The 25951-nt window shown below is 38.6% G+C and overlaps 1 protein-coding gene across 3 annotated transcripts in view; it reads left to right on the forward strand.

Moving 5' to 3' along the window:
* ctu2 (cytosolic thiouridylase subunit 2 homolog (S. pombe)) overlaps nt 1-25951 on the forward strand; it is a 61676-nt gene that overhangs the window by 10124 nt on the left and 25601 nt on the right. For 2 of the 3 annotated variants that reach the window (XM_072279772.1, XM_072279771.1), the window contains exons 2-5: nt 1359-1433; nt 4970-5048; nt 8161-8220; nt 11951-12011. In XM_072279772.1, the coding sequence (XP_072135873.1) occupies nt 1359-1433; nt 4970-5048; nt 8161-8220; nt 11951-12011 (275 nt within the window). Of the gene's footprint in view, nt 1-1358; nt 1434-4969; nt 5049-8160; nt 8221-11950; nt 12012-25951 lie in introns of those variants that run through there. The other variant, XM_072279774.1, reaches the window with a different exon arrangement.

Here is a 25951-nt window from a genome sequence, read left to right on the forward strand (position 1 = left end):
TGGAGGACAAAGTTGCCTTTTCCTAATGTTTGTTTTTTTGATCAGTAGAAATGTTTGAATAAATTATTTCCTTGCACTTTTCCTTGGCAATTGCATTGGATTAGTTTGAATGATGTACTTTAATCCTTGAAGACGTAAATTCACGTCCTTCTGGACACAAAGAAATTGAGATAACAATTTGGCTCCTTAACCTGCTCCATTATTTAGCATCATTGATTTGCCAATAACTTCATTTATTTGGCTTTATTTTGTTCCATTTCATTGATACCCTGACCTAGCAACAATAAAATGTTTATCAATCCTGGTCATGAAAATTTCATTCACTTGAGCATCATAGCGCTTATGCTGGATGACTTCCAGATTTTTGTTGGTCTTTACGTGGGAAAAGTTAAAACTCAAGTATTAATGGTCAATATTTAGAGAGACTTAAGTCATAAAATTCAGCAGCAGGCCCTTCAGCCCATCCAGTCCATGCCGAAACCATAGCATTCCATATGCCTACTATCCATGTACCTATCCAGAGTTCTCTTAAATATTGAAACTGAGCTTGCGTGCACCACTTGTGCTGGCAGCTCATTAAGACATTTCCCCTTATGTTTCTCTTAAACTTCTCGCCTTTCACCCTTAACCCATGACCTCTGGTTGTAGTCTCACCCAACCTTAGTGGTAAAGGCCTGCTTGCATTTACCCTATCTATACCCTTCATAATGTTGTATACTCTATCAAATTTCCTCTCAATCTTCTACACCCTAAAGAATATAGTCTTAACTTTCCTTGTAACTCAGATCCTTCAGATATATGTGAATTTTATCTATACTCTTTCAACTTTGTTTACATTTTTCCTGTAGGTAGATGACTAAAACTACACACAATACTCCAAATTAGGCCTCACCAATGTCTTATACAACTTCAACATAACATCCCATCTCCTGTACTCAATACATTATTTTATGAAGGCCAATGTGCCCAAAGCTTTCTTTTTGACCCTGTCTCCCTGTGATGCCACTTTCAACAAAAGGACCTGTACTCGCAGATTCCTTTGAGATGCATCAATGGGTACATGGTTCCTAGTTGTATTCTTATCACAGTATCCTGTTTCATTTGTAGAAAAACCTAACGTTAGGAAAGGAATCCAAATGCTGGCCAGTACTATAATTAAGTTTTCATCTATTGAAGAATCTGTGATAACTTTTCTCAGTTCAAGTGTTCAATACATTGCCCCTTCCTTCAGTTACAAACTACTTGTATCACGGTATTAATGTTATTCTTTTATCAAAGATGTATTTATTAAGAAGTTTTTTGGGATATCACTAAATGATTAAGTTGCTTTTATAATTTATAAGTTTTTTTTCCTGCAGTGTTCCACAGACATGTATGAAATGCAAGACCAGTTCAGCAGTGTTGGTCATTCGAGTTGGTGATGCGTTTTGTAAGTAAGTATTAAAGCTTGCAACGGACATTTCGAAACGTGTAACAATTGCTCAATACACAATAAATTGTAAGTTAGCAAGTAATAATACAGGAATAGACCATGCTCCATTGTTGAATTGAATTGATTATGTGCATTTTAAATCCAAATTAAATGCACTTCAAATCACAATGAAGTATAAATGGATACTTTAGAGTTCACATTCTTTTCATTATGGCACTGAAGGAAGCCATTTTGCCCTTCAAGTTCATGCTGACCATCAGGTATCCCATCATTTCCACCACCCTACTGATACATGACTCTCATGTACCCATTAACACCCCCTACTTGCCCCTCTAATTTTCCTACCACCTATCTATATTTTTTTGGGATGGCAAGGGATACCTAGCAGTCAAAGGGAGAACTTGTGAAGTCTGCAAGCATGTTATGGTGAAAACAAATTTTTCAATTATAGGTGTAGTAATGAAGTAAAAATAAACATTAGGAAGACTGAGAACAGTGCATGTGGAGGAAGTGCAAAAATCCAAGAGAAAGAATAAAAGGAGATGGCCAAAAAGAGAATAATGAAGAAACCATGCTGTTGATAGGTGCAAATATGTGGCAGAATGGATTAAAGAATTTTAATTTTTATGGTGGCAATCAATTAATTAGGAATGCCTGAGGAGCATTTGAAAGACAATAATAGATGTACTCAGTGGATATTGTGCAGAATAGTTATTGATCTCACTAGAGCCAAATGGAAGTTACACCAGAGTTTTGAGAAGAGTTAAGATACTGACTCTTTGTGAGAAGGTAAAAGAATAAGATGGGAATTTATAGATCCATTAGTCTTGACTTAGATGTGGAAAGAAGTTAATAAGCACATGCTTAAGCTTGAATTGATATAAGACACTTAGAATGGATTTGTAAAGATAACTGCCCAACTGTGCCCAATTGAATTTACTGATAAAAAAAAAACTTCATCTGTAAATACAAAAAGCAGCATATCTTCTTTGGATTCCAGAAGATTCCACAGCAGGAATATATTTTTAAAAAACTTAAAGGCAAGTTGTTTAAAAGGAATATAAATGCATGGATTAGTAACAGAATGTTGCTAAGAAGTTGCTCGTGGTTCAGCGAGATATGAGTGGTGAGATGCTGAAGCCTCTTTGTTTTCTGTTTATAGCAATGTTTGAGAGGTAGAGAAGAAATATTATTGGATAATATCACACTGATTAGGCATTATGAAAGCTGTATCAAGAGTATGGAAAATTGCATTATGAAATGGATAGATTACTGAACTAGTGCGATTAATAAACTGTGGAACTATTCAGCACAGAAATTGGCCATTCACCCCAATGCCAATGCTGATTTTTGCCCATTTACGGTAATCCCATTTATCCACATTGGAACTGTATTGTTCTTTACCTTACTCATATCTCTTAAATGTAATAATTATATCTCCTTTGGTGGCATGTTTCAGACATCAACCACTGTTTGGTGGGAAACATACCCCTCAAATCAGCTTTAAAACTTTTTCCCCTCACCTTAAATTTGTATCCTTTTTTAATACCCCTACCATGGAAAAATGGTTATGTACCCTGTCTGTGCTTCCCGTAATCTTATATACTTCTATCAGGTCACCCCGCAGCCTCCTGCTTAACCAATCACTCCCTATAGCTAAAGTCCTGCAATTGAGGAAGCAACATCCTGGCAAAAGGTGAGAGAAAGTCAAGTAGTATGTTTGTGGGGGCAGGGTACAAAGCAAGTGTTGATGGTAACTAAATGGAAATGACAATTTAGGACAACAGCATTACAAAAAATGTCAAAGAGTAAATCAGAATCTTGATACTAGACTTAGAGCTACTGAATTAAAAAGCATGTAAATTATATTGAGTGTGTACATGATGATGATTTCTTTAAAAGTTCAAGTTCATCTTGATGTAACCATACACTTATAAATAAAAGAAACATGGTTCCTCTGGGGTCAGGGTGTATAGGTAGGATCCATCACATACAGTCTCAAAACAATATTAACACAGGTCCCTGAGTGGTAGGGCCTGAAGATTGACAGGTTGACATAAAGTGCAAGGTGAATGTTTATGTAAGACAGTGTAATATTACGGGCAGTATTACAATAAAACAAGTAGTAGTATCAATATGTGAAACAGAGGCGATAAAAGATGAAACGTGCAGGATTAGAGAGTTGCGGTACCTTTTGTCTGACAGCTGGAGGGAGGTCAGAGGGATTGTAGGAAGGATGGGAGGGTCTTGGTGATGCTGGAGGCACTGTGGTACACACTGTTCTGATATGTGTCCTGAATGTGGGGGGGGGGGGGAAGAGGGAGACCCCAGTGATGTTTTCAGCAGTCCTCACTATCCGTTGCAATTACTTGAGAACATAGAACAGTACAATACAGTGCGGGCGCGCTCTTCAGCCCACGATAATGTGCCAACCTATGTAAACCTACTCCATGGTCAATCTAACTCTTCCCTCCTACATAGCCCATAATCTCCATTTTTCTTACATTCATGTGTCTGTGAGTTTCTTAAATGTTCCTATTGTATCAGCTTCTACCACCACTCCAGCGGTGCATTCAAGTCACCTGCCACTCTCTATGTTTTAAAAAAAAACCTACCTCTGACATCTCCGCTAAACTTTCCTCCACTCACCTTTCCTTTGGTATTGAGCACTGCCATCCTGGGAGAAAAGCACTGACTTTCTGCTCTATCTATGCCTCTCATAATCTTAAACACCTCTATGAGTTATCTCTCATTCTCCTTTGCTTCAACGAGAAAAACTCTGGTTCACTCAAGATCCTTCTGTTCCTCCATACTGCTAAGAACCCTACCACTAACCTTGTACTCTGCCTTCAAGTTCGATCTTCCAAAACACTTCACACATTTCTGATTGAACTTAATCTGGCTATCATTGTCTAAATCCCATTGAACCTACAACAAATGTCTGCAATATCTACAACACCACCAACCTTTGTGTCATCTGCAAATTTACTAACCTACCCATCCACTTCCTTATCCAAGTCATTTATAAAAAACCACGAAGAGCAATAATCCCAGACAGATCCTTGTGGAACACTACTACTGACAGACCTCCAGGCAGAATATGCTCCATCTACTCCTACCCTCTGCCTTCTGTGGGCAAGTCAATTCCAAATCCACACAACCAAGTTTCCAAGGATCCCATACCTTGTAACTTTGTGAATAAGAATTGTCTGCAGTTTTGGGCATACCTTTGAAGAAGAGATATGAGAACCAAATGAAAATTCACTAAAGTCATAGTGGAACTTATGAAGAAATGTTTAAAATAACTGTGACTCACACTAGAACTAAGAATATTAAAATATTTGCATTTTATCATTTTTGAGGGGATAATTGGTCATGGAGGAACAGTTTAGAATATGTGTACATAATCTTCATTTAAATATTTTTTCTTTGCAGTATATTTAAATAGTGATATAGTTATTGATTAATTGCTTCAAGAATATTTTAAAAAGAAACATTCAGCTTTCAGTATGAATGTTTGTGCTTCTTGTCATTCAGATCTTGCTTCAGAGAATACTTTGTGCATAAATTCCGTGCGATGTTAGGGAAGACACGCTTAATTTTTCCAGGAGAACAGGCAAGTAATCTAAGTAATCATTATTTTAGTTTTAAGCATAAAGTTTTTAATGTGTAAGAATATCCTTGTTCTGGATTTCAACCAAAGCAACAGATTTACTGGAAATCTGAGATAAAAACAAAAATTGCAAGAAATGGTCAACAGTTAAAAGTTTTTGTTCAAAGACCTTCTTCAGAACAGGGAACATTACAGAAAAGGTGAGGAAGGGATGGAAGCGACAAAGGGAATATCTTAGCAGCTCATTGAAGATAAGGTGTGAAACAGAAACCGCCAGGAATGAGCAAAGTGAGGCTATGTCCACACTACGCCGGATAATTTTGAAAACGAAGCTTTTTCTCTTCGTTTTGTCCCTCTGTCCACACTAAAACGGTGTTTTCGTCCCCCGAAAATGGAGATTTTCAGAAACGGTCTCCAGAGTGAATAAATCTGAAAACACCTAATATCCATTGCAGTTGCTCCAGGGTAACCGGAACTTTTTAAAACCGCTGTCATGACGTGCCGTATTATTACTACTTTATTGTTGCCAAACAATTGATACCAGAGCGTACAATCATCACAGCGATATTTGATTCTGCGCTTCGCAGAACCTAACAATTTCAGAACAGATGGCAACGAGACTGAAGCCAGAAGAGTTAGAAATGTACGCACCAAATACTTTGACCCATAGCTTACTGAATAAATAAGTATACGCACTTAGCCCTGTTTTCTGTCCTTGCTTGTATGAAGGTGGTTTACCTACTTATGCAAGTACTTCTCTGATAATAGATGTGTAACAGCCTAATGTAACATTGTATGGAAATACAAGATAACACTGATGCAGACATGTTTTATACATTTAACAAGGTGCTTTATTAATGCAACAGAGTTAGTCAGTTTTTCAATGTTCGTCGTCAGCCTGATCATACTGTCCGTGAACTCCCTGTTGGTTGCCTCCATACGCTCCAGTATTTGTTTTTTTTTTAGTTTTAAGTCCTCCTGCGCAAGAGCCAAGAGCAATTCCTTTTAAGTTTTTCTACTCTGTAACTGGACAAACGCGCACCAAATATATCGTTTCCTCTTCGCTTGTTTTCTGTGTGTCCTGCGCATGCCCAGTAGGAGGAGATTCGCCCAAATATCCATCTAATGTGGGCAGAGATATTTTGAAAAACGCTTAGTGTGAACGCCTATCATTTTTACTCGAAATCGGCATTTTCAAAATTATCCGGCGTGGTGTGGACGTAGCCTGAGAATGTCAGATGGAAATCCCATTGAGGAAAAGTGCAAAACTGCTCAGAGCTGTAGAGCGGCTAATTCATCTTTCCCCCTACTGTCACTGCAGAATAAAACTTCATCTGAAACATTGACTTTATTTTTGTTTCCAAAGGTGCTGCATGACTTGCTGTGTGTTTCCAGTATTTTCTATTTTAAAGTTGAAGTTGGCGGCATTAATTTGAGATAGTTGACTTTGGAATGGGTGATTCATCTTAATATGTGTCACAAAATTTTAGAAACTTTTTTCCCCTTCTGTGAAGGAATATACAAGAGCAGTAGTCTTGCATCCTTGGAACTCTGGTTCTGGACTAGTAGATTTTCCGGACTTCTTTTAATACCCAAACACACTTTTATTTTACTTTTTTAATATGTTACACAGTAGAATATTAAATCTTTGGGTGAACTTGGTGAGTTTGTCATAGTCATAGTCATACTTTATTGATCCTGGGGGAAATTGGTTTTCGTTACAGTTGCACCATAAATAATAAATAGTAATAGAAATAGTAATAGTAATATTACTAATAGTAAATAGTAATAGTCATAGAAATAATAAATAGTAATAGAAAATAGTAATAAATAGTTAAATAGTAATATGTAAATTATGCCAGTAAATTATGAAATAAGACCAGGACCAGCCTATTGGCTCAGGGTGTCTGACCCTCCAAGGGAGGAGTTGTAAAGTTTGATGGCCACAGGCAGGAATGACTTCCTATGACGCTCTGTGCTGCATCTCGGAGGAATGACTCTCTGGCTGAATGTACTCCTGTGCCCACCCAGTACATTATGTACTGGATGGGAGACATTGACCAAGATGGCATGCAACTTAGGACAGCATCCTCCAGCATCCTTGAAGAGAGTGGGAAAGATACAACCACTCTGGATGTAGGTCCAGTCACAAATCAACCCACATTTCTGTCAGCTATTGTTCTGTACACCAAACCCCAGCTGTCTCATCTAGGCCACAGATTGGATACCTATCATGGTCATAAACCCCACTTTCATTCTGGACCTCTGCCTCACATTCCAAACTAATTAGGATTTCTGATTTATCAAATGACAGATTATTGGAGCATTATTGTGTTGAGCAACTTTTTAACAGTCTCGTTGTCAACCCAGCTATGATTAGTTGTTTTGCATCCAGCTAGGAATTGAATCTGATTCTTGCTTCGTCAGGGGTTCTGACTAAAAATTGGCTACTTCCATTTTAAGGAACTGAGAGAGCTCTGAATTAATGGCAGCAGTGTAGTTTGTTGTTTAGCTTTTTTTTTACTTTGTTAAACAGAAAATTTAAATTGTTAAGATTTTAAGCAATTGGAGAAACAAATAGCTTAGGGTCTTACCTGTTGAAAAGCAGTCTTTACCTTTAAATACCATGAGTTACCATACAGGAATAAATATAATAATTAAAGGAAAAATGGTGTGATTGAGATCGAAAACCTCAATGATATAGAAAGGAATAATTATTTGATTGAAAAAGAAGCCTTGTAAAGTGACATGGAGGCCAGGTTTAGATTAGTCTTGACCTTATGGAATGATGGAGCAGGCTGTAGTTGTTGACTGCTCTACTCCTCCTGGTTTTCTTTTGTAGAACTATGGGCAGTCCAGTAATGTAGATTTGGATTAACTACAAAAGAGCAGGTATAGATGTGATGGATTAAAAGGTGTCTGTGTTTTGTGTAAAATTGCTTTTAAAAAGCTGAATATGTCCATTTCTGAGGAGTCAGTACTATTCTACCTAAGCTCATAAGGCTGAGAGTGATCACCACTTCATTGCCCATTAGGTAGCAGGATCAGAATTCATAGATAACTGGATTTTTTATTTATTTCTCTTCATAATTTTATTTTGCTTTTTTTTATACAGGTCTTGCTAGCATTATCTGGTGGTCCAACATCCAGTGCAATGCTTTGTCAGGTTCAAGAGGTAATATATTTTAATATCCAGATGGTTTCCTTTCTCAACAGATGTCCAATGTATGTGAAAAATAAGTATTGAGAAATAAGTTGTTGTGCATTAAATCCCTTGCACTAATGTGAACACAATACTTTAGGTGTCATTAATGATTTTGTCATTTCCACAAAAATAATGGTGAGACTTTGTTGTTCACTTTCTCTATATTTGAGGGTAGCCATGGACACCTGCATAGGCCTCAATGATGTCTCCCTTTTCATTGGCTACGTAGAACAGTTTAGCTTCCAAGCCTTTCCCGGTAATGCTCCACAACTCTTTCTCTGTTACACTGATGACTGCATTGATGCTCTTCATACACCCATACAGCTCATTAATTTCATCAACTTTGCCTCTTACTTCCACCCTTAAGTTCATTTGGTCCATTGCTGACGCCTCTCTTCCCTTCTTTGGTCTCTTTGTCTCAATCTCTGGAGGCAAACTGTCGACCAGCATCTTCCTACTGATTTCCATGCTATTTTGACTATTCCTGTTCCTTTCCTGTTTCCTGTACAAGTGCTATTTCCTTTTCTCAGTTCCTTCATCGCTGCACATCTGTTCCCAGGATAAGGCTTTCCATTCCAGGACATCAGAGATGTCCTCTTTTCTTCAAAGACTGTGCTTTTCCTTCCTCCTCCATTCATGCTGCCCCCACCATCATCTCTTCCATTTCATGGACACCCATGCTAACACCATCTTAACTGTGATAGAGTTCCTCTTGTCCTTTTCTACCATCCCATGAGCCTCTGCATCCAAAATATTATCCTCTGCAACTTCCACCATCTCCAAAGGGATCCTACCACCAAACTCATCTTTACATTCCCCACGCTCGCCACTTTCCACAGGGGTCACTCCATGATTCCCTTGTCCATTTGCCCCTCCCAACTAATTTCTGTCCCGGCACTTATTCATGCAAGTGACCTAAGTGGTACACTTGTCCATTCACCTCCTGCCTCACCTCCATTCAGGGCCCCAAACAGTCCTACCAGGTGAGGCAACACTTCACCTGTGAATTTGCTGGGGTTATCTATTATATCCGGTGCTCCCAAAGTGGTCTCCTCTACGTTGGTGAGACCCATTGCAAATTGGGGGACTGCATCGTTGAGCACTTCTGCTCTGTCTGCCAAAAACAGAACTTCCCAGTGGCCAAACATTTTAATTCTGATTCCCATTCTGATATATTATCCATGGACTCCTCGTGCCATGATGAGGCTACCTTCATGGTGGAAGAGCAACACCTTATATTCTATGTGGGTAGCCTCCAACCAGATGGAATGTTGATTTCTCCTTCCGGTAAAAAAAATTCCCTCCCTCCTTCTTCCATTTCCCAGCCTGGCCTGTTACCTCTTCTCATCTGCTTACCACTTCCCCCTTCCCCCTTCCCCCTTCCCTTTCTCCTATGGACCACTCTCCTCTCCTATTAGATTCCTTCCTCTTCAGCCGCTTTACATTTCCCACCCACCTGGCTTCATCTTCCACCTTCAACCCATCCTCCTTCCCCACCCTCCCACCTTTTTATTCTGGCCTCTTTCCCCTTCCTCCTTCCTTTCCTGTCCTGAAGAAGGGTCTTGGCCTGAAGCGTCAACTGTTTGTTCGTTTCCGTAGATGCTGCCTGACTTGCTTAGTTCCTCCAGCATTTTGTATGTTTTGCTTTGGATTTCCAGCATCTGCAGAACTCTTGTGTTTATAATTTATTGTTCACTATTGTATTTAAAGAAAACTAAAAAATTTGGTGATATTAGGCTTACTGACAGCTGTTAGTTCAACTGCAGCCCATCACCTGTGCCAGTGTGAACTGAACTGCCAGTCACAATAAAGGATTTACATTGGCATCAAACTGAGAAGTATATTGGATATATAGCATAAAAACCATTAATTCCTGCAAGTGTCTCTTCAATTCAAACTTCCATCTATCATTACTCATCTAAGTCTATTAACTTATCCCAGTAATCACTACTAGGCTGTATGGCATGGAAACTGCACTTCGACAAACAGGAAGACTATGAAACAGGTAGTCAAAATTGCCTCATGCATCACTGGCCCCAGCGTACCCGCTATCAATGAGTGTGTGTATGTGTGTGTATATACACACACAGAAAGGTGCCAGAAAAGGGACAGTAGCATTATGAAGAATGCCAGGAGCACCAGCCTCAAAAATAGCTAATTTCCCCGAGCAGTAAGGCTTATTAACACCTCCATCCACTAACCCACCCCTCAACACCCCCAACCACCATTACTTTATCGTTTCCTGTCAGTCATCTTATGTACAGACACTCCTATGACTTGCCTCACCTTATGGACATATAATCAATCTATGTATATAATAGATTTATATTTATTGTGTTTTTGTTCTAATTATTGTGTTCTTTACCTTGTCTTTTTTGTGCTGCATCAGATCCAGAATAACAATTATTTCATTCTCCTTTACACTTGTGTACTGGAAATAACATTAAACAATCTTGAATCTGACATATTATTGTACAATCTCCCCTAAAATGCATCTATCAGTTGTTTTTAACTTAATATTTCACTGTTTCTACAGTATTAATAATGTTTGAATCATGCCACTCTTAATTCTCTTCCCATCTTACTTTATCACTGTGACCTCTAGTTTCTGACTTCTGCTCAAGAGGGAACAGCTTTCCACTATCTATTATGCCCAGGTGGCTTGTTTTCTTTTACATCTATTCAATATCCTATCAGCTTTCTCTAAAGAAAAATATCTCTTTCCCTTTAATCTCTATTTGTAATTGTTGCTCTTCATTCTGGGAACCAGTTTTTTTGGTCCACATCTTTCCTATAACATGGTGACTAGAATTGAACACAATAAACAAGTTGAGTGTAGGACATTGTCTTATAAAGGTTCAACATAACTTCCCTTCTTTTACACTCAATGACACATCTTTCCCATCCTGGACATTCATTTGTGCACAAATGGCTGCAGGTCTCTATACTTCTGCGCCTCTTTCAGTACAATACCTTCTCTATTGCCTCTCATTACTCCAACCAAAATACATCAGCCACATTTTTCTGCACTTCAATCTGCTGTGCATCTGCTTTTCCACCAGCACGTTGTATCTTCTGCAGTGTATCCTTTTCATGGTTCTCAATACTGCTGACTTTTGTGTTACCTGCAAGTTTATAAACTGAAGCTTGATCTTGCAAATCTGAACCAATGATACAGATTTTAACAACTACAGTGGCTCCAACACCTTGAGAGCACCACTTTTCACTTCCCTCCAGGCTGAACTACCAACATTCATTATGACTCAATGTTGTCTGTTACTGAGCCAACTTCAAATCCATGCTGTCAATGCCCATTTTTAAGCAATGTGCTTCAACTTTGCTGATAAACCTGTGAAGTATTACCTTGTCAAAACCTTGCTGGAAATATAGCATATTGACTGCACTACCTCATTCATTACCTCAGACATTTTTGGTGTTGTCAAGGTTAAGGTATGTACAAAGTACAAAGTGCAATATTTTATTTATAATTGGTTGACACAAATTAGGTATCTCTCCAATATTACTTTTAAGCTGGCTAACAGGACATTACCCACTGTCAATAAAACATTAAAAAATTTACAAGTTAGTGCATTCTTATTATTATTATTGATCCAGCTACTGCTTTAAATAAACTGGCCTTGTACTCTTAGCAAGTAGATTTATATGAGTAAAATATAGTAAACTCTTATTTCTCCTTTAGGGTTTGTCTCGAGAAGCTCCAAAGAAATTGCGTTTTACTCCTGGGATAGTCCATATAGATGGTAGAGTATGAAGTCCTTTCCATCCTCTGAATAAAAGAATGTGGGCAATTTTTTTTCCAGTGACTACATTGCTAATTTATATTGTCGCAGTTTATGTAACATTTTTAAATGTCAACGCTAAACGTTAAACAATAATGGAAGATTTGATTTTGTAAAGATATGGAAGGAACTTTGCATTGTAAGTTGGTATTTTGAATATGTTATTATTGATCCTGAAACAGAAGTTTAATCATGAAGTTAATGCTTGACGTGATCACACCACTGCATCTGGGAGAAGTGGTAAGAGAAGGAATAGGATTTTGGAGGAGGCATAAGTTAGGTGTGCCTAAGAGGCATAAGATCACCTTGTAAGGCCAAATAAGAGCAGAGTGAGGGGAAGGAGAATACAATTATGATCACAGAGGTTTCGTGTCTAAGTAGTAACAGTTTATTGATCAACTGGGAAAGTGGGTAAGGCAGATGGAATTTAATATGGGCAAGTACAAAGAGATACGTTTTGGGTAGATAAATCAGGGTGGGACATGCACAGTGAATGGCAGGGCCTAGGGGAGTGTTGCTGAACAGTAAGGTGTTCATTAGGGGTACAACTACATCATTACAGGGCTGGTGGTGAAGGCATATGACATGTGCCTTCATCAATCAAGGCCCTGAGCATTACAGTTAGGCTGCATTGAAGTATTTTGTGCAGTTCTGGTTTTCACCACTAGAGAGAGATGATTAGCTAGAGAGGATCTTTTGTGTGGGCTTGAGTTATAATTTAGTCTGTTTTCTGTAGTTGACTGGTGACGTGATATGAGTATATACAATTACGATAGGCTGAGATGGGGTAGATAGCCAGTGATTGTTTCTCATAGTAGGGATGTGTAAAGGTGAGAATGAGGGGTTTTAAAGGGGATCTGAGGGGTAACATTTTCACAGTGTAGTTTTTACCTGGAACGAGCTGCCAAGGGAGGTGGTGGAGTGGTAACACACCTGAACAGTAACTTGAATGAGCAAGGATAATAAGTATGGAATCATGTAGGCAATTGGGATTATTTTAGATATGCATGATGGTCAGCATAGATACGTTGGCCTGAAAGGACTGGCTCTATGTTTACAACTCTACAAGATTAGAGCAGAAGATCGCCGAGACAGATCCATGAGTTCAAGGAAGTGCATCTGAATGATGATAGGGACTTTTAAAGCATTGTGAAGAGCCATGGTTGACTGATAAATAATAACAGAGTAAGGGCAAAATGACAAAAGATTAAGTGCGCTGTAACTTTTGCTGGAGGAGCATAACAGTGAGGGAAATGGAATCAGGTCAGAGCACGAGATTCTGCAGAGGCTGGAAATCTTGAGCAGCACACACAAAATGCTGGAAGAATTCAGCAAGTCAGGCAGCATCTATGGAGGAAAATAAACCATCAATATTTTGTGCCAAGACCCTTCAACCTGATGAAGGGTCTTGGCCAAAAACATCAACTGTTTATTTTTCTCCATAGACGCTGCTTGACTGCTGAGTTCCTCCAGAATTTTGTTGTGTCAGTAGGTCAGAGGCAGGTCACTCAGGCTAAAACCTGGTTTGATCAGTAATCCTGTTTCACATGCAACTCCTCCCATCTCTCTTTATTCTTATCAGGGTACTTTTTCATTTCTCTTTTCTTTTCGCTTTCTCCTTGTTTCTGTGAGCTTTTTTATGGAAGTTGTTAGGGGTGGGGGGCGGTTATAGAAGAAGCTAGGGGATGTTGATGAGTAAGTGAGAGAGAATGGATTACCAGGAAATTATTAGGGAGGGGGTGTGGATTTCCCTGAGAGCCAGCATTGGCTGAATGGTCTTCTTTGATGTGAGATGTATGAACATATTTGCAAGTCAGAATGACGTTCAACTTGATGGAGAACCTGCAAGTGTCAATGTTACCATTTTTGCACTTGTTCCTTAGCAATAGAGGTGCCGCTGAAACAGGCAGGATGAATGACTGGAGTGCATCTTGTAGAATGTAGTAGTGCAGCCACTGTATGCCAATGTTGGAAGGAATGAATGTTTAAGCTTTTTGATGGGATGCCAATAAAGATGGATTCATTGTGGATGTGGTTGAGCTTCTTAAATGGTTGGGTCTACACTCATCCAGGCAAATGGGGAGTTTTCCATCATGCTGCTGACTTATGTCCAGTATTTTGGGAGAAGCTCTGGGATCAGCAGTCACTCACTATAGGGTACCCAGCCTCAAATCTGCTTTTGTAACAACAATCTTCACGTGGCTGAGCCAACTGAGTTTCAGTTGTATTTATGAACTAAGATTCCATTTGCTTTTCTACTCTTGATGTTGAACTAACTGCCCTATATGTTCTCTGATCTTGTCCTAATATCTTTTTTCAATCTAGGAATAACACTTGATGTCTTAAACATTCGATGTCTTAACATTCCTGCAACTATTGGATTTATATTCTGAATTTGAACTCATTTTGTCAATTATTTTTCTCTTTATCGTGGTTCTAATGTTTTGCCCAGCTTATTACTTCCAGGGTCAGAAGGGAAAGACAGAAGAAAATAACAATTCAGTAATTCTGTTATTATATTATTTATATTGTCTGTGAGTTTAATTTGTATATTTTTGCTGGTCTGTTTTGGTCCTGATTTATTTTTCTGACTATAAAGTACTACAGTACCTGTAAAAAGTATTCACCCCCACCCCCTTGGAAGTTCTCATGTTTTATTATTTTACAACATTGAATCACAGTGGATTTAATTTGGCTTTTTTGACATTGATCAACAGAAAGAGACTCTCATGTCAAAGTGAAAACAGATCTCTACAAAGTGATCTAAATTAATTACAAATAAAAAACACAAAATAATTGATTGCATAATTGCTCACCCCCTTCAAGTCTGTATTTAGTAGATGCACCTTTGGCTGCAATTACAGCCTTGAGTCTATGTGCAAACAACAGGAATTCTGCAGATGCTGGAAATTCAAACAACACACATCAAAGTTGCTGGTGAACACAGCAGGCCAAGCAGCATCTGTAGGAAGAGGTGCAGTTGACGTTTCAGGCCGAGACCCTTCGTCAGGACTAACTGAAGGAAGAGTGAGTAAGGGATTTGAAAGTTGGAGGGGGAGGGGGAGATCCAAAATGATAGAAGACAGGAGGGGGAGGGATAGAGCCAAGAGCTGGACAGGTGATAGGCAAAAGGGGATAAGAGAGGATCATGGGACAGGAGGTCCAGGAAGAAAGACGGGGGGGGGGGCCAGAGGATGGGCAAGAGGTATATTCAGAGGGACAGAGGGAGAAAAAGGAGAGTGAGAGAAAGAACGTGTGCATAAAAAAATAAGTAACAGATGGGGTACGAGGGGGAGGTGGGGTATTAGCGGAAGTTAGAGAAGTCGATGTTCATGCCATCAGGTTGGAGGCTGCCCAGACGGAATATAAGGTGTTGTTCCTCCAACCTGAGTGTGGCTTCATCTTTACAGTAGAGGAGGCCGTGGATAGACATGTCAGAATGGGAATGGGATGTGGAATTAAAATGTGTGGCCACTGGGAGATCCTGCTTTCTCTGGCAGACAGAGCGTAGATGTTCAGCAAAGCGGTCTCCCAGTCTGCGTCGGGTCTCGCCAATATATAAAAGGCCACATCGGGAGCACTGGACGCAGTATATCACCCCAGTCGACTCACAGGTGAAGTGTTGCCTCACCTGGAAGGACTGTTTGGGGCCCTGAATGGTGGTAAGGGAGGAAGTGTAAGGGCATGTGTAGCACTTGTTCCGCTTACACAGATAAGTGCCAGGAGGGAGATCAGTGGGGAAGGATGGGGGGGGACGAATGGACAAGGGAGTTGTGTAGGGAACGATCCCTGCGGAATGCAGAGAGAGGTGGGGAGGGAAAGATGTGCTTAGTGGTGGGATCCCGTTGGAGGTGGCGGAAGTTACGGAGAATAATATGTTGGACCCGGAGGCTGGTGGGGTGGTAGGTGAGGACCAGGGGAACCCTATTCCTAGTGGGGTGGCAGGAGGATGGAGTGAGAGCAGATGTACGTGAAATGGGGGAGATGCGTTTAAGAGCAGAGTTGATAGTGGAGGAAGGGAAGCCCCTTTCTTTAAAAAAGGAAGATACCTCCCTCGTCCTAGAATGAAAAGCCTCATCCTGAGAGCAGATGCGGCGGAGACGGAGGAATTGCGAGAAGGGGATGGCGTTTTTGCAAGAGACAGGGTGAGAAGAGGAATAGTCCAGATAGCTGTGAGAGTCAGTAGGCTTATAGTAGACATCAGTGGATGAGCTGTCTCCAGAGACAGAGACAGAAAGATCTAGAAAGGGGGGGGAGGTGTCGGAAATGGACCAGGTAAACTTGAGGGCAGGGTGAAAGTTGGAGGCAAAGTTAATAAAGTCAACGAGTTCTGCATGCGTGCAGGAAGCAGCACCAATGCAGTCGTCGATGTAGCGAAGGAAAAGTGGGGGACAGATACCAGAATAGGCACGGAACATAGATTGTTCCACAAACCAAACAAAAAGGCAGGCATAGCTAGGACCCATACGGGTGCCCATAGCTACACCTTTAGTTTGGAGGAAGTGGGAGAAGCCAAAGGAGAAATTATTAAGAGTAAGGACTAATTCCGCTAGACGGAGCAGAGTGGTGGTAGAGGGGAACTGATTAGGTCTGGAATCCAAAAAGAAGCGTAGAGATTTGAGACCTTCCTGATGGGGGATGGAAGTATATAAGGACTGGACATCTTTGAGTCTATGTGGTTAGGTCTTTATCAGCTTTGTACATCTGGCCATTGCAATTTTTCCCTATTTTTCTTTAGAAAACTACTCAAGGTCTGTCAGATTGTATGAGGATTATAAGTGAACAGCCCTTTTCAAGTGCATCCACAAATTTTCAATTGGATTGAGTCTGGACTCTGACTTGGCCACTCCAGGACATTAAGCCATTCCTGCGCAGCTTTATACTTTATTGTCGCCAAACTATTGATACTAGAGCGTACGATCATCACAGCGGTATTTGATTCTGCTCTTCGTGCTCCCTGCAGTACAAATCGATAGTAAATATTAAAAATTTAAATTATAAATCATGAATAGAAAAGGGAAAGTAAGGTAGTGCAAAAAAACCGAGAGGCAGGTCCGGATATTTGGAGGGTATGGCCCAGATCCGGGTCAGGATCCGTTAAGCAGTCTTATCACAGTTGGAAAGAAGCTGTTTCCAAACCTGGCTGTACAAGTCTTCAAGCTCCTGAACCTTCTTGCGGAGGGAAGAGGGAGGAAAAGTGTGTTGGCTGGGTGGGTCGTGTCCTTGATTATCTTGGCAGCACTGCTTCGACAGTGTGCGGTGTAAAGTGAGTCCAAGGACGGAAGATTGGTTTGTGTGATGTGCTGGGCTGTGTTCACGATCTTCTGCAGCTTCTTCCGATCTTGGACAGGACAACTTCCATACCAGGTTGTGATGCACCCTAGAAGAAAGCTTTCTACGGTGCATCTATAAAAATTAGTGAGGGTTTTAGGAGACAGGCCAAATTTCTTTAGCTTTCTCAGGAAGTAAAGGCGCTGGTGGGCCTTCTTGGCAGTGGACTCTGCTTGGTTGGACCAAGTCAGGTCATTTGTGATATTGACCCCGAGGAAATTAAAGCTTTTGACCTGTTCCACTTGTGCACCACTGATGTAAATGGGGTTGTGCGGTCCGCTACTCCTTCTGAAGTCAACAACCAATTCCTTTGTCTTGCTGATGTTGAGGGATAGGTTATTGTCTGCACCATGCCACCAGGTTCTTAATTTCCTCTCTGTACTCAAACTCATCATTACCCGAGATACAGCCTACAATTGTGGTGTCATCAGCAAACTTATATATTGAGTTTGATGGAAACTTGGCTACACAATCATGGGTATACAGTGAGTACAGTAAGGGGCTGAGTACACAGCCTTGTGGGGCACCGGTGCTGAGAGTGATTGTAGAGGAGAGCTTGTCCCCTATTTTTACAGCCTGGATCCTGTCTGTGAGGAAGTTGAAAATCCAGCTACAGATCTGAGTGCTAAGGCCCAGGTTCTGGAGCTTAGGAATCAGTTTATTTGGAATGATGGTATTAAAGGCCAGAGCTGCAGTCAATGAAAAGGAGCCTTACATATGCGCCTTTATTCTCCAGGTGTTCTAAGGAGGAATGTAGGGCCATAGAGGTGGCATCTGCCGTTGACCTGTTGCTCCGGTAGGCGAATTGCAAAGCGTTGAGGTTGACCGGTAGGCTGTGGTTGATGTGTGCCATAACCAATCGCTCGAGGCACTTGGTAACAATTGATGTCAGAGCCTCAGGTTGATAGTCATTCAGGCATGCCACCTTGCTCTTCGGCACCGAGATTATCGTTGCCTTCTTAAAACACGAGGGTATCGTAGACTGAAGCAAGGAGCAGTTGAAGATGTCAGCAAACACTCCAGCTAGCTGGCTTGCACAGGCCCGGAGAACACGTCCTGGGACGCCATCTGGGCCCATCGCCTTCTTTGGATTTATCTTTAGGAAGGCCCTTAGTGACGATGATTCTCGATGCCACCAGGTCTGGTTCATCTGGAGGGAGTGGGACGCTCCTCTTCGATTCGAATTTTGTGTAGAATACTTTAAGTTCGTCAGGAAGAGAAGCGCCACAGTTATTGATATTCTCAGCCTTTTCTTTGGGCCCAGTGATCTCATTTTCACCCTGCCCTAGTCTACCGGCATCCCTCTGGTTAGCCTGGGCTTCCAACTTGGCTCAAAATTGCCCCTTGGCGCCCTTAATGGCTTTCCAGAGTTCACGCCTGGATTCCGTGTAGCAACTGGTATCCCTGGACCTAAAAGCCACAGCTCTAGCCTTCAAAAGGGACTTGACCTCATAATTCATCCAAGGTTTCCGGTTAGGGAATACCCGGATCGTCTTGCGAGACACACAGTCCTCTGTGCATTTCCAAATAAAATCTGTGACAGCTGAGGCATACTCATTAAGGTTAGCTGCCGAGTCCTTGAATACTAACCAGTCCACCGATTCAAAGCAGTCATGGAGGACCTCATCCGTTTCCTCCGTCCAACGCAACACCACTTTTGACACCGTGACATCCCGTTTCAGTTTCTGTTTGTAAGCCGGGAGGAGGAGTACGGCCTGATGGTCCGATTTTCCAAAGTGAGGTTGTGGGACAGAACGGTAGGCATCCTTGACTGCTGTGTAGCTGTGGTCAAGTATATTCGGGCCTCTAGTGAGGCAGGAGACATGTTGGTATAACTTTGGCAGCGCCTTTCTGAGGTTGACTTGGTTTAAAGTCCCCGGCTGTAATGAGCAAATCCTCTGGATACCTGGTCTCAAGTTCACTGATGTTGGCATACAGTATGTTCAGAGCTCACTCCAGTTTGGCTTTATGCTTGGGGTCATTATGTTGTGGGAAAACAAATCTCCCAAGATGCTGTTCTTTTGCAGACTAAATCAGGTTTTCCTCCAGGATTTCCCTGTATTTTGCTGCATTCATTTTACCCTCTGCCTTCACAAGCCTTCCAGGGCCTGCTACAGTGAAGCACCCCCTGTCCCCATTGTTTCTATCAATGCCCGGTCGAACTAATGCTATTAAGATGATTGTCCTACCTAAATTTTTACACTTGTTTCAAGTATTACCAACTTTCATTTCTAAATCCTGTTTTAACACTTTAGGTTCTAAATTTTCTTCATATATATGCCAAATAAAAATTCTAGATTAAGTAAAAAAATATTTACTGAAGTCTAAAAAGGATGGTGGTTTAGCATTGTGGAATCTTATATTAATTGCCCAATAGTAAAATCTTCGATATTTAATATTTTGGACACAAGATTTGGATGTAACCCACAATGGGTAAACCTGGAATGTAAATCTGTACAAGGATTTTCTCTGACTTCCATTTTAGGGAGTTCTGTACCATTTGTTCTTTCAAAATTAAATAAACAAGGGGGGGCGTCACGTGATGACGTGGGATTGAGTCGTGTAAATCCAGCTCTCCCGTAAAAAATCAGCAAAGTACCGTTTAAACAAAACAAAGTTAATAAATACTTTCCGAAAACTATTTATAAACTTTGCAAGACTACTTTACGATATGCCTCCTAAACCGCAACAAAAGAAGTCTGCTGTTGCGAAGCAGCCGCGAGATGGGAAGAAAAAAGGGCCTACTGCAACGATGGAACCTCGGACTCAGGTTGGATCTCCTTCGATAGAACAGGGAGCAATTGCGGCGGTAGCGGTTTCTCCGAAGAAGATGCCGGAAATGCGCATGCGCAAATCGACACAACTCAAACTACAAGAACCGACAGCCACTGCAATTGAAAATGACTCAGAGTCAGAATTGGATTCCGCAGAGAACACAGATGAAGAAGAGGAGGAAGAATTGGAAGCGATTGGAAGTAAAGGAGATGATGGAAACATAAGAGAGGCTATATTGCAATTAACGGCTGAACTAAGAAAAGTAAGAGAAGAGCTTAGAGATATGAAGATGTGCTATAAGAAAGCTATGGAAGGACAGGACAAAATGGATAAGAAGCTTCAGAAGATGGAAAGAACAATGGGGCATATGAATGATAGAGTGGAAAAAACAGGAAATGATCTGCTTGTCTGGAACTCGGAAAGAAATCGACTCTTGGAGAAAGTGGACATGTTGGAAAATTTCAGTAGACGTAATAATATTAAAATTGTTGGTCTTAAAGAAGGTATGGAGGGAGAAAAACCAATAGAATTTTTTCAAAGATGGATCCCGGAAGTTTTGCAAATGGAAGAGGAGGTTCGACCAATTGAAATTGAGTGGGCACATAGAGCTCTAAGACCAAAACCGAAAGATGACCAATATCCACGATCGATTTTAATAAAATTCTTAAGATTTCAAGACAAAGAAAGGATCCTACAGGCAGCTGCTCGAGCTGCCAAGGATAGAAAAGGGCCATTGATGATTCAAGGGAACAAAGTTTTTTTCTACCCTGATATAAGTTATGAACTTTTGAAGAGAAGGAAGAAATTTAATCCAGTGAAAAAAACCCTATGGGATCACGGTTGTCAATTTATATTGCATTATCCTGCAACCTTGAAGATTTTTTTGCCTGGTGGAGAAAAAAGATTTTTTGATGACTACCGGAAAGCGGAGCAGTTTGTGCGAGATTCTCTGAATATTCACCAGATACAAGAATAAATCCAGGGGAGCGAGATAGATTGAAGATGAAGATTGGGTCAAAGAATGGACTTGTTGGATTTTTGAAGGTGGATGAATGTATAAATATATTATTAATTATACGAGGGGGGTAAGAAAGGTTAAAATTGGAGGAATATTGGTTGGGAATAGTAACATTAATTTTGTCTATATATATATAATTTTTTTTTGTTGCGGGGGAGCTGGAAGAAGCACTGACCAATTGCTACGCTAATCATGTGTGCAAGCGTGGCTTTAGCCACGACCTGTAAAATGGAGCGGGGTAGTGTTGTGTATCCTTTCATTCACAACATTAGTGGGGGGGTATTTTGTTTTTTCTTTTTTTGTATCCTTTCTATTTTTTTCTTTTTGCCTGGAGGGTTGGGAGGGAAACACATAGCAACATGGTGAAGTTCAAAGAGATTCTCCAAGGAACTATGAGAGTTGAGAAGATAAGTAATGTTTTAGATTGGAGTAACTTTGTTAAGAATAATGACTAATTTATTGAATTTTTTGAGTTTTAATGTTAACAGGCTTAATGGACCAGTGAAAAGAAAAAGAATCTTTACACATATTAAAAAAATGAAGATAGATTTAGCTTTTTTACAGGAAACGCACCTAACAGAAACAGAACATCAGAAACTAAAGAGAGATTGGGTGGGTAGTGTTGTTGCGGCTTCATTTAATTCAAAAGCGAGGGGAGTAGCAATTTTGATCAATAAAATGTTACCAATTAGAATACAAAATGTAATAACTGATTCTGCGGGGAGATATGTGATTATACATTGTCAACTTTTTTCTGAACTATGGACTTTTATGAATATTTATGCACCAAACGAAAATGATGCAAAATTCATACAAGAAGCTTTTTTGAATTTGGCGGATGCACATGAAAAAATATTAATTGGAGGAGACTTTAATTTTTGCTTAGACCCAGTCTTAGATAGATCAACCAAGGCTGTTATAAAATTGAAGGTAGTAAATTTAACTTTATCATTGATGAAAGATTTAAATTTGATTGATATATGGAGAAGAATCAATCCTAAAGAAAGAGACTATTCGTTCTATTCTCATAGACATAAAACTTACTCAAGGATAGATTTTTTTCTATTATCAATGCATATTCAACACAGAGTGAAAAATATGGAATATAAAGCAAAAATATTATCAGATCATTCTCCTTTATTAATGACAATAATAATGGCTGATAAGGAAGAAGTGGCTTATAGATGGAGATTTAATTCAACATTATTAAAACGTCAAGATTTTTGTGATTTTATGAAAAAGTAGATTCAATTTTTTTTGGATACAAATTTTCATTCAGTGGATGATAAATTTATATTATGGGATGCGATGAAAGCATATCTTAGGGGCCAGATAATAAGTTATACGTCTAAAATTAAGAAAGAATATATGGCAAAACTGGATCAATTGGAAAAAGAGATTACAAAATTAGAAAAAGAATCTCAAAGATATATGTCAGAAGAAAAACGAAGGCAACTTGTCAATAAGAAGTTACAATATAATACGCTTCAGACATATAGAATGGAAAAAGCAATTATAAGAACTAAACAAAGGTATTATGAGTTAGGTGAGAGAGCACATAAAATACTTGCCTGGCAGTTGAAAATAGAACAAGCTTCCAAAACAATAAATGCAATTAGAACAAGGGCAAATAAAATATCTTATAAACCTCTTGAAATAAATGAAACCTTTAAAAGTTTCTATTCTGAATTATATCAATCAGAATCACAAAATGATGTTAATGAGATAGAAAGGTTTTTATCACAAGTATCTCTTCCAAAATTGAAGTTGGAAGAACAGAAGGGATTAGATATGCCTTTTACATTAAAAGAAGTTGAAGAAGCTTTAGGATCACTCCAAAGTAATAAATCTCCAGGAGAAGATGGTTTTCTACCTGAATTTTATAAAAAATTTAAAAATTTATTATTTCCTCTCTTTATGGAACTAATACGTCAAGCAGAAAAAACACATAAACTCCCAGAATCTTTTTCAACAGCGATTGTAATAGTATTGCCAAAAAAAGACAGACCCTATGAAACCAACATCATACAGGCCTATTTCTTTATTGAATACAGATTATAAAATAATAGCAAAAATTTTATCGAATAGATTATCTAAATATTTACCAAAATTAATACATATGGATCAAACAGGACAATTGGCAGATAATGTAACCCGGCTACTCAGTATAATTCATTTGGCACAAAAAAGGGACGAGAAGAGTATAGTAGTAGCCTTGGATGCAGAAAAAGCATTTGATAGACTAAAATGGGATTTTTTATTTAAAGTATTAGAAAAATATGGGTTAGGAACATCTTTTATAAATTGGATTAAAACTTTAAATTCTAACCCTAAGGCTAAAGTAGTGACAAACTCTCAAATTTCAACACCATTCCAGTTAAAAAGGTCAACTAGACAAGGTTGTCCATTATCACCTGCTTTATTTGTACTGGCGATAGAGCCATTAGCAGAACTTATCAGAATTGATCCAGATATTATGGGTTTTAGAGTTAATCAGGAGGAATATAAAATTAATCTTTTTGCCGATGATGTTTTGATCAACTTAACAAACCCACAACATTCGTTACATAAATTATCTTCTAGATTGGATGAATATGGGAAGGTATCAGGTTACAAAATAAATTGGGATAAAAGTGAAATTTTACCTCTTACTAAAGGAGACTATAGTCAATGTCGATTAGTAACCCAATTTAGATGGCCGGTAAATGGTATAAAGTATTTAGGTATAAGACTTGATAATGATGTAAAGAATTTATATAAATTTAATTATTTACCACTATTGAAAAAAATTCAAGAAGATTTTGACAAATGGATGATACTACCAATAACATTTGTAGGTAGAGTCAATGTTGTAAAAATGAATATATTTCCTAGATTACAGTATTTGTTTCAAACATTACCAATACAATTACCACAGAAATTTTTTCAAGAGTTAAATAAATGTATGAGAAAATTTCTTTGGAAAGGTAAAATGTCAAGAATATCATTGTAAAAATTGACATGTAGATTTGGGTTAGGAGGGTTACAACTTCCAAACTTTAAAAACTATTATAAAGCAAATCAACTTAGATTTATTGCATCTTTCTTTGATGATCGAAAACCAGCATGGATTAAAATAGAATTAGACAAGATAGGAGAAAATAGACCTGAAGATTTTATATATAAATGGGAATCTAAATGGATACGGGAAAAGAAAGAATCTCCTATATTAACACATTTGATTGATCTATGGAATAAGATAAATGTTGATAATGAAACACAGAAATCTCTATTTGTTCCAAAACAGACTTATTCCTTTTACAATGGACAATCAACTTTTATATAATTGGTACCAAAAAGGGATTAAATTTATAGGAGATTGTTATGAATGAGGTATATTGATGTCATTTGAACAACTAAAGGATAAATATAAAATATCAAATAATACTTTCTTTTGTTACCTTCAATTAAGGGCTTACTTAAAAGGTAAGCTGGGTCAAACAATGTTTTTGCCAAAACCTAATGAAATTGAAATTTTAATTCAAAAAGGGAAAATTAAAAAATTTATTTCTTGTATGTATAATTTGATTCAAGAACAGACAATTAAACAAGGAACCCATAAGTCAAAGCAAAAATGGGAAACAGATCTGAATATTAATATTGATGAAACAAATTGGTCAAGACTCTGTCTTGACAGTATGACAAATACAATAAATGTTGGACTTAGATTAGTACAATATAATTTTTTACACCAATTATATATTACACCACAAAAAATAAATAGATTAAATTCAAATCTATCCGATAAATGCTTTCGGTGTAATCAAGAAATTGGTACTTTTTTACATTCTACTTGGTCTTGTTTTAAAATTCAACCCTTTTGGATAAATTTAAGAGTCTTATTGGAACAAATTACTGGAACTCAACATCCACATAACCCTGTATTATTTCTATTAGGTGATATTGAAGGGATAAAGCCGAAACTTAAATTGAATAAATATCAGAAAGAATTTATAAAAATTGCATTGGCAGTAGCTAAGAAGACTATAGCAGTTACTTGGAAATCCGATTCGTATTTAAGTATGGATCGTTGGAATAATGAAATGGCTAGTTCTATTCCACTCGAAAAAATTACTTATAATTTAAGAGATAAAAATGTAACATTTTTGAATATTTGGCGCCCTTATTTACAAAAGATAGGATGGCATATTTAAGTACTCCGATAAAGATCTTGGTCCCTTGGGGAAAGTAACAAATAATTATACCAAATTTATTTTGAATCCCATGGAGCATGAGGAAACCTTTCAATATCCAGGCGGCTCTTTTTTTTCTCTTCTTTCTTTTTAGGTAGGACTATATGGGCGGGGGGAGGGTAGATTTTATCTTTTCATGTATTCTTTTTGAAAACTCAATAAAAATTATATTATAAAAAAAATTAAATAAACAAATGGTTAATCCAATGATTAAACTTACACTACGAATATGGTTTCAATTTCGTAAATTTTTTGGTTTGAACCAATTTATTTTATCAAGCCCTATTATATCTAACATTTTCTTTAAACCATCTGTTATAGATCAAGCTTTTTTGGTATGGAAAATGAAGGATATATTAAGCTCTCATGATTTATTTTTGTATAGCTGTTTTATGTCTTTTGAACAGTTATCTAATAAATATAATTTACCTAAATCTCATTTTTTCAGATATTTACAAATTAAAAACCTTTTAAATACAGGTTTCCCCCGCCATCTGAAGGTAGAGTGTTCCTATGAAACGATTCGTAAACCGGAATATCGTAAA

Source organism: Mobula birostris, chromosome 15 (assembly GCF_030028105.1).
Source record: "Mobula birostris isolate sMobBir1 chromosome 15, sMobBir1.hap1, whole genome shotgun sequence".
In the NCBI taxonomy this organism is placed as follows: domain Eukaryota; kingdom Metazoa; phylum Chordata; class Chondrichthyes; order Myliobatiformes; family Myliobatidae; genus Mobula; species Mobula birostris.